Source organism: Sebastes umbrosus, chromosome 4 (assembly GCF_015220745.1).
Source record: "Sebastes umbrosus isolate fSebUmb1 chromosome 4, fSebUmb1.pri, whole genome shotgun sequence".
In the NCBI taxonomy this organism is placed as follows: domain Eukaryota; kingdom Metazoa; phylum Chordata; class Actinopteri; order Perciformes; family Sebastidae; genus Sebastes; species Sebastes umbrosus.
This window is the reverse complement of record NC_051272.1, coordinates 6024873-6037755: the sequence shown is the minus strand read 5'-3', so window position 1 is coordinate 6037755 and position 12883 is coordinate 6024873. Positions and strand designations below refer to the sequence as shown.

The following is a 12883-nucleotide window of genomic DNA, read 5'->3' as shown; positions in this document are numbered from 1 at the left end:
CATATTAATCTGACTTAGGGGAAAAAACACTGTTTGATCTGATCCCAGGTGTTGTTGGTTAGCACTGGGGTATTGTATAATGCCATTTTGTTATGATTTGGGGATATTTTTATGCTTAATGCAGTACCTGTGAGGGTTTCTGGACAATACTTGTCATTGTTTTGTGTTGTTAATTGATTGCTAATAATAAATATAAACATACATTTGCATAAAGCAGCATATTTTCCCACTTCCATGTTAATAAGAGCATTAAACACTTAGAGATAAAAAAAAATGTGCAATTAATTTGCAATTAATTGTGATTAAATATCTTAATCAATTGACAGCCCTAATTTGAATATATTCAAACCATAGATGACACATATTTTTATGGCAGCATTATTATTCCATCAAATGTATAAATTCTACATATTTTAGCATAATTTTAAAAATATTTGCCCCAAATTCAGACATATTTTATCTTTTATCTTTATCAGCTATACATACACTATACATATTAATTTGACTTAAGGGAAAAAACTGTGTTTGATCTGATTCCAAGTGTTGCTGGTTAGCACTGGGGTATTGTATAATGCCATCTTGGAAGACATTCAACAGAGATCCAACCAGCAGAGACAGCTATATGTTGTAACACAGCCCGTTGGCTGGTGGAGCCGTTACTAACTGTATCTGTACACAACTCTACAGCTAGTTAGTTAGTTAACCTGTCGGCTGATGCTCACCTGACACCAAATGATGCGTTGTGAATTGTCAATAAGTCGTTTTTCCTCACATTGTAACGTTACACATCTTAAAATAGCACCTAGCTGGTTGTTCATATGAGATATCAGTGACTTTCAACCGATAACAACAGAGTAATCAAGCTCAAAACTGCCACTTCTTCATACTTCTGATAGGAACTTTAACTTAGTTGGATGCTAAGTTAGCCGCTAAACCTAACAATAAGAAACAAAGCGGAAAAACACACAAATATGTGGTTCATAAGGAACATAAAGCTCAACTGAATTCAGCAAAACAACATTAACTTCCTCTGTACTTTGAGGAACACTGATTTATTCATTTAAAAGTACCAAAGACAACTAACTGCTCTGGTTCTGAACACAACAAGGAAGAAATGCAGGTTTCAGTCAGACGGTAAACGGGTCAGATACTCTACAGAGAGTCACAAACACTGATTTAAAACAACTACAAGATAAACTTTAACATCAGAACATTTACTGTTAACAGGGTCAGTTTCTCACCTTTTAGCGGTGCGCTGTTTGGAGCCATTTTTTCCTGCAGCTGCATTTTTTTCCATCCACTTGCAGCGAAGAGACGTCAGTTCCTGTTGAGGTGGTTGGATGTGGAGTTGGTGTTGGATACAGCGTTGCTGCTTTACGGCCCATTAAGTGGTGACGCAGCGACACCGTGTGGCCGAAAGGAGTCAGTGTTGAAATAAATAAACCTGTTAATGTTTAGTTCTGCAGGGATGTGCAGAAGAGTTCAGGATGAGTTCAGCATGTTTTATGCAGCATTACAACATTACAACACCACCACTGAAGGAAGAAGTACTCAGATATTTAATTTAAGTAAAAGTAGCAATGCCACAGTGTAGAAATACTCTGTTACAAGTAAAAGTACAGCATTCAAAATCTTATTTAAGTAAAAGTGTTAGCATCAAAATATACTTATACTTATATATATTATACTCATATACTTATGATACTCATATATATGTATGTATAAAATGGTAAAATTAGTGTACATTTATTAAATAAATGAATGCTTGTGTAGTTTAAAAAAAAACTTCCATATAATATTACTGCTTAGTTTTTCTTTTTGTTGTATTATTGTACAGTTTTTTTATGTATCATCTTAATAATTTCAGCATTTATTTAATAATGCATCTTATGTTAAACACAGGAAATGAGTATAAGCTTTAGCCTCAGTGTTAACAACCATAATGACAGTTAGGTAGTAGAAGGTGTGATGATGATGACGAGTGGTATCGTTTCGGGTCCTCCAGGCAAGTTTGCTGTTCATTGACATCCTTGTCAATCATAAAAACCATATATATGTATTTGTATTTTCTTTTTCTTTTTTTTCACTTTTTAATTATTTATTTATTTTTTGTATATAATATGTTTTTCCTGTATCTATACTGGCTTATTTTGTATTAATATTAGGTTTGTTAAGTTTCTTTGTGCCGAGAATGTTATTATTGGGGACGGTTGTGAATGTTTGTTCTGTTGTTTCAAAATGAACAAAAAAACAATAAATATAATATTGGAAAAAACATAACATAAAACAACATAAAAAACTGTTTCTCATATTTCGCAGCATTGATAAATCAGGTGCATTTACCAATTTTGGCCCAAAACGCGAAGAGGAATCACATCAATTCCTTTAAAATGTTAAATATGTTTGTACTAAATGTTTAGAAGGAAGGGGTACTCTGTTTCACTGTGCATGGGACTGTCCAATTTTTTTTTTTGTTCTTCTTCTTTGAGGTAATTATTTATTTTGTCTTATCTTTTATTTTATTTGTTTTCTTTGTTAAATATGTGAAATACATGAAATGTCATGTCTCTCTTTCTTTGAAATTCTGACTAAATCATTGTATAATTTAATTATTGATATTGTTAGTCTGTCTGTGTATATGTGTATATGTGTATATGTGTATATATGTTTATATGTAAAATTCAATAAAAATATTGTTTAAAAAAAAAAAAGTTAAATATTTCCATCTTAGTTAGCACTGCACCTGTGCTGTTGTGCACAAATACATAACTCATTATGTGTAATCCAGTTATAAAACATGCATAATAATGTTTTTCTTGCATCAAACACTAACTCCGCCCTCGTCTGGGTTCATGAACGCCACGTACAGTTTGGCTCAACGCACCTTAAGCCACGGTGTTGACAGTTTGAGATACTTTGACTGACAGGTCGAGCGTCCAATCAGCTCTCAACGCGACTGTTTTACAAAGAAATCCTGGCCAATCAGGAGCGTCGGGGGCGGGGCGTTGCTATGGTGATCACAACCTTCTTTTTCTCCTGTAGGTTGTGGCCATAGGAGGCTTGTATTGGTGGTGGATGACAGCTGTAAACAAGCTCCAGTGGCACTTTGAGGGGAAACTAAACGCTTAAATCAAAAGAAGAGGAGCTCAAAGTAAGTCTCAGTTTACAAGTAAATGTTACTTTACGTGAAATGTGATTTATTGTTGCAATTTACTCCATAATAAGGCTTGTTTTGTAGCTTTTTCTGCAGCTAATGGGTAATGAATTAACTAGCTTCCATCCTCACCAAACAACCTGAGCTGCAGGCTCTCAAGTTATAAGGCTTATGGTAGAGGAATTGTTTTAAAGTGAGCTCTTTGTGTCTTTATCCACTGAACACGTGTTGCTTTTGAGATTAAGACACATTTGCATAACCTCATCCCATGTAGTCTGCAGGTCAAGTTGTGCTTTGTAACCTTTTTGCGATGCTTGAGAAACTGAGGGTGTTGTCTTTTATTATCATAAAGCACCTGTACTCACTGTACTGGTGGTACAATTTAAAAAAAACTCCAAGAGAGATGTAGCATATTTTTATTTTTATTTTTTTTAAACAATATTTTTATTGAATTTTACATATATACATATATACACATACACACAGACTAACAATATTAATAATTAAATTATACAATGAAATGTTTAGTCAGAATTTCAAGGAAAGAGAGACATGACACTTCATGTATTTCACATATTTAACAAAGAAAACAAATAAAATAAAAGATAAGACAAAATATATAAATACCTCAAAGAAGAAGAACAAAAAAACAACAACACAACAATTTCATAACAGCACTCAGCAACACACAGCAGTTTCAATTTTAAACACGTGTTGCTTTTGAGTTTAAGACACATTTGCACAACCTCATCCCATATAGTCTGCAGGTCAAGTTGTGCTTTGTAACCTTTTGGCAATGCTTGAGAAACTGAGGGTGTTGTCTTTTTGTTATCATAAAGCACCTGCCCACACTGTACTGGTGGTGCAATTAAAAAAAACTCCAAGAGAGATGTAGCATTTTTTTTTTTTTTAAACAATATTTTGATTGGATTTTACATATAGACATATATACACATATACACATACAGACAGACTAACAATATTAATAATTAAATTATACAATGACATGTTTAGTCAGAATTTCAAAGAAAGAGAGACATGACACTTCATGTATTTCACATATTTAACAAAGAAAACAAATAAAATAAAAGATAAGACAAAATAAATAAATACTTCAAAGAAGAAGAACAAAAAAAAAAACCCAAAACACACAATAATTTCAACAACAGCACTCAGCAACACACAGCAGCTTCAATTTGACTTTGCCCCTTGACGTCCAAGAAACTCCAACAAAGGTTTCCAATCATTTTCAAATTCTGCTGCTTTTCCTCTGGTTATATATGTAAGTCTCTTTTTTTTAAACTTCGGACAGTCCCATACACGGTGAAACAGAGAACCCCTTCCTTCTAAACATTTAGTACAAGTGTCTGAGACATCAGGGGACCATTGGTTCAGTTTGGCCGGGGTAAGAGATGTAGCATATTAATGTGCATCACAAAATGATGATTTACCCAAATAACTCCTGTTTGTTCTCATTTATGTGTCTAACCAGATGGTGAGGGGTAAAGCTATGGCCCAATGTGGGCTGGTTCTGCTGAGTTTGTGGCTGTGTATCCAGTCGGTGCCTATCAGTGTGGACAAGACCAAAGAAAAGCCTCAGGAGGAGGAGCTGGAGCCACCACAGAGTGCTGTGAGTCAGTGTCAAATACAGCAATATCATGTTTAAATCTGGGTCTTACAGCTGAATACACCAAATACCTCTCAGCCATCCCGAGGGGGGAGTCATTTAGGCTTACAGGGTCTCAGCAAGGGGTGTTTCACATGGAGAGTACACTTGCTTGTGGGTAAAAGGTTGCCTGGAAACTCAGTGCATTCTAGAGTATTTGCTCAAAACAAACAAGTGAATTAGCAAGAGCTAAGTGAGACAAAAATTCCCCATAATGGCCCTAAGTCAAGTTAGACATTAGTTAGACAAGATAAATGTAGATTTTAGTCCTCTATCAACAAACACTGACGTGTGTGCTCTGGTTTATACTTCAGGAGACTGGACTGCACTACGACCGCTACCTCAGGGAAGTCATTGAGTACCTCGAGAAAGACCCCCACTTTAAAGAAAAGCTCAAAAATGCCAACATGGATGACATCAAGGTACGTCTGCACACTCACTGAACATGCTGTTATTTTGCAAGCTCTTTGTTGGCATGAACACTTTGTATTGAACGGTGGCGTGTTGACTTTCTGCTTGCAGCAAGGCAAACTTTCCAAAGAGCTGGATTTTGTCCACCACAATTTTCGGACTAAGCTGGACGAGGTGAAGAGGGAGGAGATGAACAGGCTGCGGATGCTCATCAAAGTCAAACATGACGTCCAGGGGGGGAACGGTAAGTGTCCCGCGTGTCTCGCTGATGTGTCACTTACAAACTTGTGCTTCTTGAAGTTGCACAAGACGTTTTGTAGTACACAGTTTGGTCATCGAATATAGGATGTGGCTCTTAATCACAGGAACCAGATGTCAAACATTAGATTAAATGTAGTTAAAGACCAGAAGTACAGGTTGAAGTCACATCACTTTTAAAAACATAACGGTCAGAGACATCATGCAAGATGGTGCAGCTTGGACAGGATGTGTGGAAACATTTTAGATGTGGTGTCCCTTGACTCTTTTCCAGTGCAAATTTGAGCTGAAACATAAGTAAACAAAGCTGGTGCTCACCTAGCTGTGTGTCAGTTAAATGCTGAAGAACTACTGAAGCACGAAATGTGTCGGGTAAACACATGGGAAAGAGTAACCAATGAGTTAGTTCACTGAATGACACAATCTCAGTTTCTAGTGAATGCAGTCTAAAATAAGTAAAAGTTTCACATTTTCAGTTCTTACAACTGCAAAACACTTGATCTAACTGCTTTACAGTTGAACAAAACTTTTATTTATCATTCCCGGCTTCCTTGCAGGCCGGAAATTGGACCACCAGGCCCTGCTGAAACAGTTTGACCACCTCAACCACATGAACCCCAACACTTTCGAGGTGGAGGACCTGGACCGCCTCATCCAATCGGTACGGGCAGTGATAAAAGAAAAAAAGAAAAAGTAGCACAAATAGCTGAAAGTTGTAGCACAGCCTCCCACATAACTCACACACACTTAGGTTATCTTGAATGCAGATTTCTACATTTTGTTGGAGTTCATTTTTCCTATTTGTTGTCTTAGACCCTTAGATGGACTTTTTATAAGCTTATGCTGACCATGCATCTCTACACTGTTTGTGGGTACTGTAGTGCTGCTGCGTGTATGTAACTAGATCAAAGTTATACTGTACCTATAATCACAGTAAAGAACACCTTGCCTCATATTATTACTATAATTAGGATGGATGAACCTGTAGAGCATTACAGGTGTTAAACAGTGAGCCGTGTTTGTCACGTCGGCTCTATTAACCAGTCTGGTATTTTTAGATTTTAGATGTAATAACTTGGAAACATTAACTGCTTTATGTTCTTATGTTGGAGAGAGATTGAAAGAGAAACATGTTTCTTGTGAACTAAAAAAAAAACAAAGGGGAAGTCAGCTCACTGGGTCTGCATGTCTCTCTGCTGTTACAGTGGCGTTTACAATCAAATGCGTCCGTCCTGACGATATTTTGTGTAGTTGTGTGTAGCAGTGCTGTAGTCAAGACCACCTAAACCGAGACCAAGTCATGACCAAGACCAGAGTGTATCGAGACTGAGACAAGGCCCAGGACTTAGAGGGGTTGAGACCAAGTCAAGACCAAGACCAGACCAGTGCGAGTTCCATACTGCATGACACACTTACGATAAAATGTGGAACATGCAAACCACAGGCACTCTTCAAATTGACCTGAAAGACCCACATTCATTTCCATAAAAACACCCACAGAAAACAAATGAAGATTCTTCTTCGTTAACCTCTTTTATTGCACCTATACTGTATATAATAATTTAGTGATAATCCCACAGTTGTAATCTTGACCAATCTTGAAATAAATTCCAGAGTCCTCTTTGTCTCAGGCCGAGACAAGACAAAGTAAAAAATGCACTCAATTCCAAAATGAGACCATCAAAAAGTGATCTTGAGACCGGTCTAGAAACCAAGACCGATCTTGAGTACTACAACACTTGTGTGTCGTGACATTTATTTGCTGTTTATGCCTTGGGACTGCTTGGTGAAATGCAAACGATACTGATTTATGAGGGTTTGCTTTGTTTGTGAGACTTTTATTTGTCACATAACTATCAGCGGCCTTAACGTTTCCATATACTGTTTAGCAGGCGAGTACTGGTAGGGCTGTCGAATAAAGAATTACCTGCAAGTTCTTGTCACAAAAATCAGCCCAAAACAATAGTTTCAGATTCCCAAGGATCAAAAGGTATAGACTATCCAAGACATAAAGGACTCTCAGTTTTAGTACCGAGGGTATAACTGCTCCTGAGTGGCTTTGAAGGGCAGAACAGAGGTGTATTTGTACAAGATCAGCACCCAGCAGGTTGCTTTATCATACCCAGGACAACTCTGATTGCACCACATGTGTTCGAATCAGTTCCAGAAAAGCGAGTGCACCATTATAAGCTGTACAATCCAGGTGTGAATTTTCCCCTTCTCACCTTTTTTGTTTTCATTTGTAGGCAACCAAAGACCTGGAGAACTTTGACAAGGAACGCCACGATGAGTTCAAGAAATACGAGATGACGAAGGAGCACAAGAGGAGGGAACGTCTGAACTCCATGAATGAGGCGGAGCGCAAGACGGTGGAGCAGCACTACGAGGAGTTGAGGAAGAAACACGCCGACCATCCTAGAGTCAACCACCCTGTAAGACTCCCGCTGTGATGAAGTTCATTAATACAGATAGAGATTACAACTCATTTCATAAAATAGGAGTAAGAAGAATTCTCCCTTATTGCATTTACTATTCCTAGTCATTAATTAGCTGATACTCCCATTGTTTGAGAAACATATTGGAGGACAAATAACGGAGTCAGTTGAGCAGGTTTTATTTAAATGGTCAAGTAGAAACCCTGAAGGAAACTGTGAGGTGATGTGCTTGAAGATGAACTGACGCTGCTATGTTGTGTGTTTGTGTGCAGGGCAGTGAAGACCAGCTGAAGGAGGTGTGGCAGGAGTCAGACGGTTTGGACCCAGACAACTTTGATCCCAAGACCTTCTTCAAAATGCACGGTAACCAAGAACGACTAACGGCTATCAGAGGTTTCCACTCTCATCTCTTAAATATACAGCCAGTTCTGAATCTAACATGTGATTCTACAATCTAGTGACAAAAGTCACAGTTTTGCCCCAAACTGCATGTGATTATCATAAAGTGGGCATGTCTGTAAAGGGGAGACTCGTGGGTACCCATAGAACCCATTTTCATTCACATATCTTGAGGTCAGAGGTCAAGGGACCCCTTTGAAAATGACCATGCCAGTTTTTCCTCGCCAAAATTTAGTAGGTTTAGGTTTTCTAGTTTCATATGATACCAGTATCTTCACTCTAGCTTTAAAACTGAGCCCGCTACGACCAGAAAATCACAAGTTGTGTTAATGTGTTAAATAAATTTGTGGCATTAAAATCAATTTGCGTTAACACGTTATTATCCCTTTAACTTTAACAGCTCTAGTTTGATCCAATGAGCACCATATAGCCTAACACACTGTTGACGTGATATTAATCTGATATGCCTGCGACAAAACCATCTATAGATGAAATGATGTGTTCATTCCTTTCATTTGTTTTGTGTTGCAGACAGCAATGGAGACGGCTTCTTCGATGAGAGCGAGCTTGAAGCTCTCTTCACTAAAGAGGTATTTATGTTAATGTAATATTGCATGTTTTAGGATCATGTAATACATAAATGAAGACGCCTTTGAGGTTAAATTTGCATCTGTATGTGTCTTCAAGCTGGAGAAGGTGTACAACCCCGAAAATGAAGAAGACGACATGGTTGAGATGGAGGAAGAGAGGCTGCGAATGAGAGAGCACGTTATGAATGAGGTGAGTCACCACAATAACAGATGTGGAGCCTCTCCCATGTGTGTCATTGATACAGTAATGATCAGGCCCCACAAATAATACAGGCATCCTTTGAATGTAATCAGTAACAGGATTCAGACTTTTTTCTATTGGAAGTTTGACTATTTGGCAACAGAACATTGTTCCAAGTGCATCGCCCCGCCACGTTTTGTCAAAAGTGCAGTATTGGTATTCGAAATATTATGATTTAGTTAGAAATCTTCCGTTATAGCACCCCTATTTGATGAATCTGTCTGTTTTTTAAACACTAAATTACACTGCAAAAATACATTATCCATCCAAGCAGTGTCAAAATCAGAACTGTGTCAGACATCACTTGAATCGTCATTGATGGAGAAGTGGACGCTTAAGTGGTAAATTGTACACAAACTTGTGCAGACATTATTAGTGGTGTGAGATGGGGAAAAAAATATGTGCTGTAACAGTAACAGTTACAGCAGTGTTCATTTCGTTAAGAAAAACTATGACGAAATATGTTCGTCAACGACCCTTTTTTCCATGACTAAGACGAGACAAAGACCAGACGGCACCGACGTCATTAAACCCAATAAAAATGCGTTGTTGTCAAGCCAGGAGTTGAAAGGTTGAGGCTTTCCTCTTTCCTACAATAAATCTTGAAGACCATTTTTATGTTGATTAAAGCAGCTTCATGTGTTGATGTCCAGGTGGACACCGATAAAGACAGACTCGTGTCACTGGCCGAGTTCATGGCTGCAACTAAGAAGGAGGAGTTCCTGGAAAAAGACGAGTGGGAGGTAAGAGCTAGATTTAATAAAAGTTTCTGATAGTTGCAGACAGAAATGTGAGGTTTCTCTTGAGAAGATGATGTTTACGGAGTCAAAATTAGCTTGACCTTGCTGTCATGTTAGTGTATTTTATCAATGTTAAATTCAGCAAACCATCAGTTGGAGAGCTACTCTCTGTTGAAACTCCAGTCAGCTGGTGAAATGATCAAATAAAAGTCGTACAAATGCATGGTAGTATTTCGCCTAATTTAAGACAAAAATCCACCACGTGACACAATTTGGTGCTGCTATCATGAGAAATTCACCCTATTATTAATTAAATTCATTACATCCTATAATTCCCTGCCCTACACAGACTTTAGAACAAAACCCCCTTTACTCCGAGGACGAGCTGAAACAGTACGAGCAGCATCTGGTCAACGAGGAGAATGACATCAACAAGAAGTCGGTGGAGCTGCAGAAACAGAGGGAGGAGCTGGAGAGGAAACAGGAAGAACTGAATGCTCAGAAGTTTGGGCTACAGCAGGTAAATACAGTCAGGAATCAGGATTTCTTACCTTAATAGTCTGCAGTCGCTTGACAGGTGCAGCAGATGGAGTAATATCCACACAGTAACCCATGACTAATTGATGATATGCATGATTTGTAGGCATCAGAAACACTTCCTTCCTCGTAGCAGCACTGTTGAACCGCACCCAAACATTATTATTGTATTCTGTTGATTGTGTGCACGACGTGCAGCACCACTCACTGCTGCCAAGTTTGAGATGCAGTGGGCATGTTAAAGCAAACAAGACCAAGATTCAGCTATTTTTTACCACGGCTCAGGGGATATGAAAGCATGTCAAACTGTAACTTAATATTCAGTTATGGTACTGTTATGTTCTTATAAAAATATTTACATAATGAACTGATCTGAGGTTCCCATGTTATTTTGTGATGCTCTAACATTTTCCATCTCGTTTTCTCCTCTCAGGCAGTAGAGCAAATGGAAAGGATAAAAGCTGAGGCCAAACGTAAGTATCACATTGCGATAATTGTTGTCTAATCTCAATTTTCTCCAAAGAGAGTTGACACAGGAGAACACACACAGTTAAAGGGGTGCTTCAACGATTATTATTGCACTTCTATAAAGTTGGGGGACCCACAGGAGACATTCAAGGTTAATTAAGTTAATTAACTTTGGGTATTTTTCAACCCGGACCCTTTTTTCCCATGTGTTTGTGTCTAACTGACTAATGGAGACAACAGTTTTGCACAATATTGCAAAATAAAGCTAAGGTTGGCCAGCTTGCTGTAACTTACAGAAGCTATGCATCATAACATTAGCTTATAAAGTAATTTGCAAACTGCAAGCTAGTTAGTATCATGAAGACAATGGTTCAAATAAAATATAGGAACATTACAGAACATTATGTAAGGGATAATGCCCGACGAGCTGTTCATTATCGGGAATTCATGGACGAAGTGAAGGGATGTCAGGATGCTGACTGCAGTTCACTTAACGGCCACAGGTGTCACTAATAATAAGGATCTTCTGAAAGTTACATACAGTACCTTTAAATTCAGGATCATGTAAATGCAATTGTGCCAATATGACTCTCTGTTGCAGAGCCGGGCGCTGCTGTAGCTGGAGGTGAACCAGCACCAGTTGTACCAGGAAACAGTCAACCGCTGCCCCCTGCTCACCAGCAGCAAGACGTACCAGTGCCAGGACACTCTTAGCAGAAGTCACTACTCTGTGTGCTGTGTGGATGAGAGTGAGTGTGCGTGTGTTTGCCTTGTAATGATTCAAATTTTCCATTTTTGTTCAGGATTTTTATGTGAAAACGCCACTTGACAAAAAAAAAAATCTGCCTAAATATTAAGAGCACATAAGAAAATCTGATTTCAGGCTTCAGATTTGGTGCCAGTGGGCTGCATAAATCAGAAATGTGGAGCTGGTCCAGTGTTCTTCGGGAACAATCGGCCCTTTTGTTTTTGTCATTTTGATCCTTCATCACAGCAAGGACTCTGTTCTCCATGGGAAGTGTTTTGTAGTGAAACGTTGGGGGGCTTTTGGCCTGAAAAGTGAATGTTTTGTTTAGTGCACACTGTAGTTTATTGTCACTGATATTGTCTCTTAGAGGAAATACTTTGAACATTATTTATTTATTTTGATTATTCCATAAGAATGAATGTCAGAAACGTAACTGTAGAGTTGACGTGCTGCTGGCTAAAGAATGAAGTGGTCCTATTGACGTTTTTCACGTAGTAATATATGAATGATATATTCTGCACATTTACTGAGAAGAGCGTTATTCTTTCTTTAGAAACTTCCATTTCAACTTGTTAATTTTCACACTGGTTTAATTTTAAAATGTGATCATGTACTGTATATGTAAACGTAAGCTATCAGACTGTTTTATAGAAGCTCTTTGGAGGACGCCAGACTGCAACGGTTACCCACAATTCTCTGCAGCCATCATTTTGCCAACCCTTTTGCCGTGAAACTCTTCTCGACTCTGAACTTTTACAAAGTTTATTCTTACATAAAATGCATATATACTTTGGACCGGATGATTGAAGAATATATTTACTTTACAGATGAAGTTACATAATTATATATTTAAATCTTTTAATTTAATATAACTGTGCTGATGTTAGAGTGACGATTGTATGGATTCTATGTGTGTGTGCGTACAGTGAATTTGTGTCATTTTTTCATGATAGAATAACGTTTAATATATTTATTCTCTACACACCACTGTAAATGAAACCGCAGCAGGTTGAATTTGGCATCGTCTCTGTCATAGGAGATGAGAAACTTTGATTAAACTCCAAAAAGGGTCAAAATTGTGTTGATTATAGATTAATAAAACAGATCAGCGATAGAATAAATGACTGAAAGATATAATCTTTTTGATATTATGTCCGCCACCCAGGAATTCATGAAACTGTTGTACAAGGTTTGAATGTGGACAATAAAGTGAATGAGCTCGCAGGTTTGAGTCTC

The 12883-nt window shown here is 38.0% G+C and overlaps 2 protein-coding genes across 2 annotated transcripts in view; one reads left to right on the top strand and one right to left on the bottom strand.

Moving 5' to 3' along the window:
* pik3c2a (phosphatidylinositol-4-phosphate 3-kinase, catalytic subunit type 2 alpha) overlaps positions 1-1372 on the bottom strand; it is a 56435-nt gene extending 55063 nt beyond the window's left edge. The window contains exon 1 of the mRNA XM_037766714.1: positions 1242-1372. The gene's annotated coding sequence lies outside the window, so the exon portion shown is untranslated. The remainder of the gene's footprint in view (positions 1-1241) is intronic.
* A 1637-nt stretch (positions 1373-3009) lies between these two features.
* On the top strand, positions 3010-12871 carry LOC119486414 (nucleobindin-2-like). Its single transcript, XM_037766493.1, has 13 exons — positions 3010-3151; positions 4647-4784; positions 5135-5242; positions 5343-5475; positions 6047-6150; positions 7736-7921; positions 8197-8287; positions 8855-8913; positions 9011-9103; positions 9808-9897; positions 10244-10414; positions 10865-10904; positions 11501-12871. The coding sequence occupies exons 2-13, from the start codon at positions 4647-4649 to the stop codon at positions 11611-11613; spliced, it is 1326 nt and encodes a 441-aa protein (XP_037622421.1). The 5' UTR covers positions 3010-3151; the 3' UTR covers positions 11614-12871.
* Positions 12872-12883: the final 12 nt, after the last annotated feature.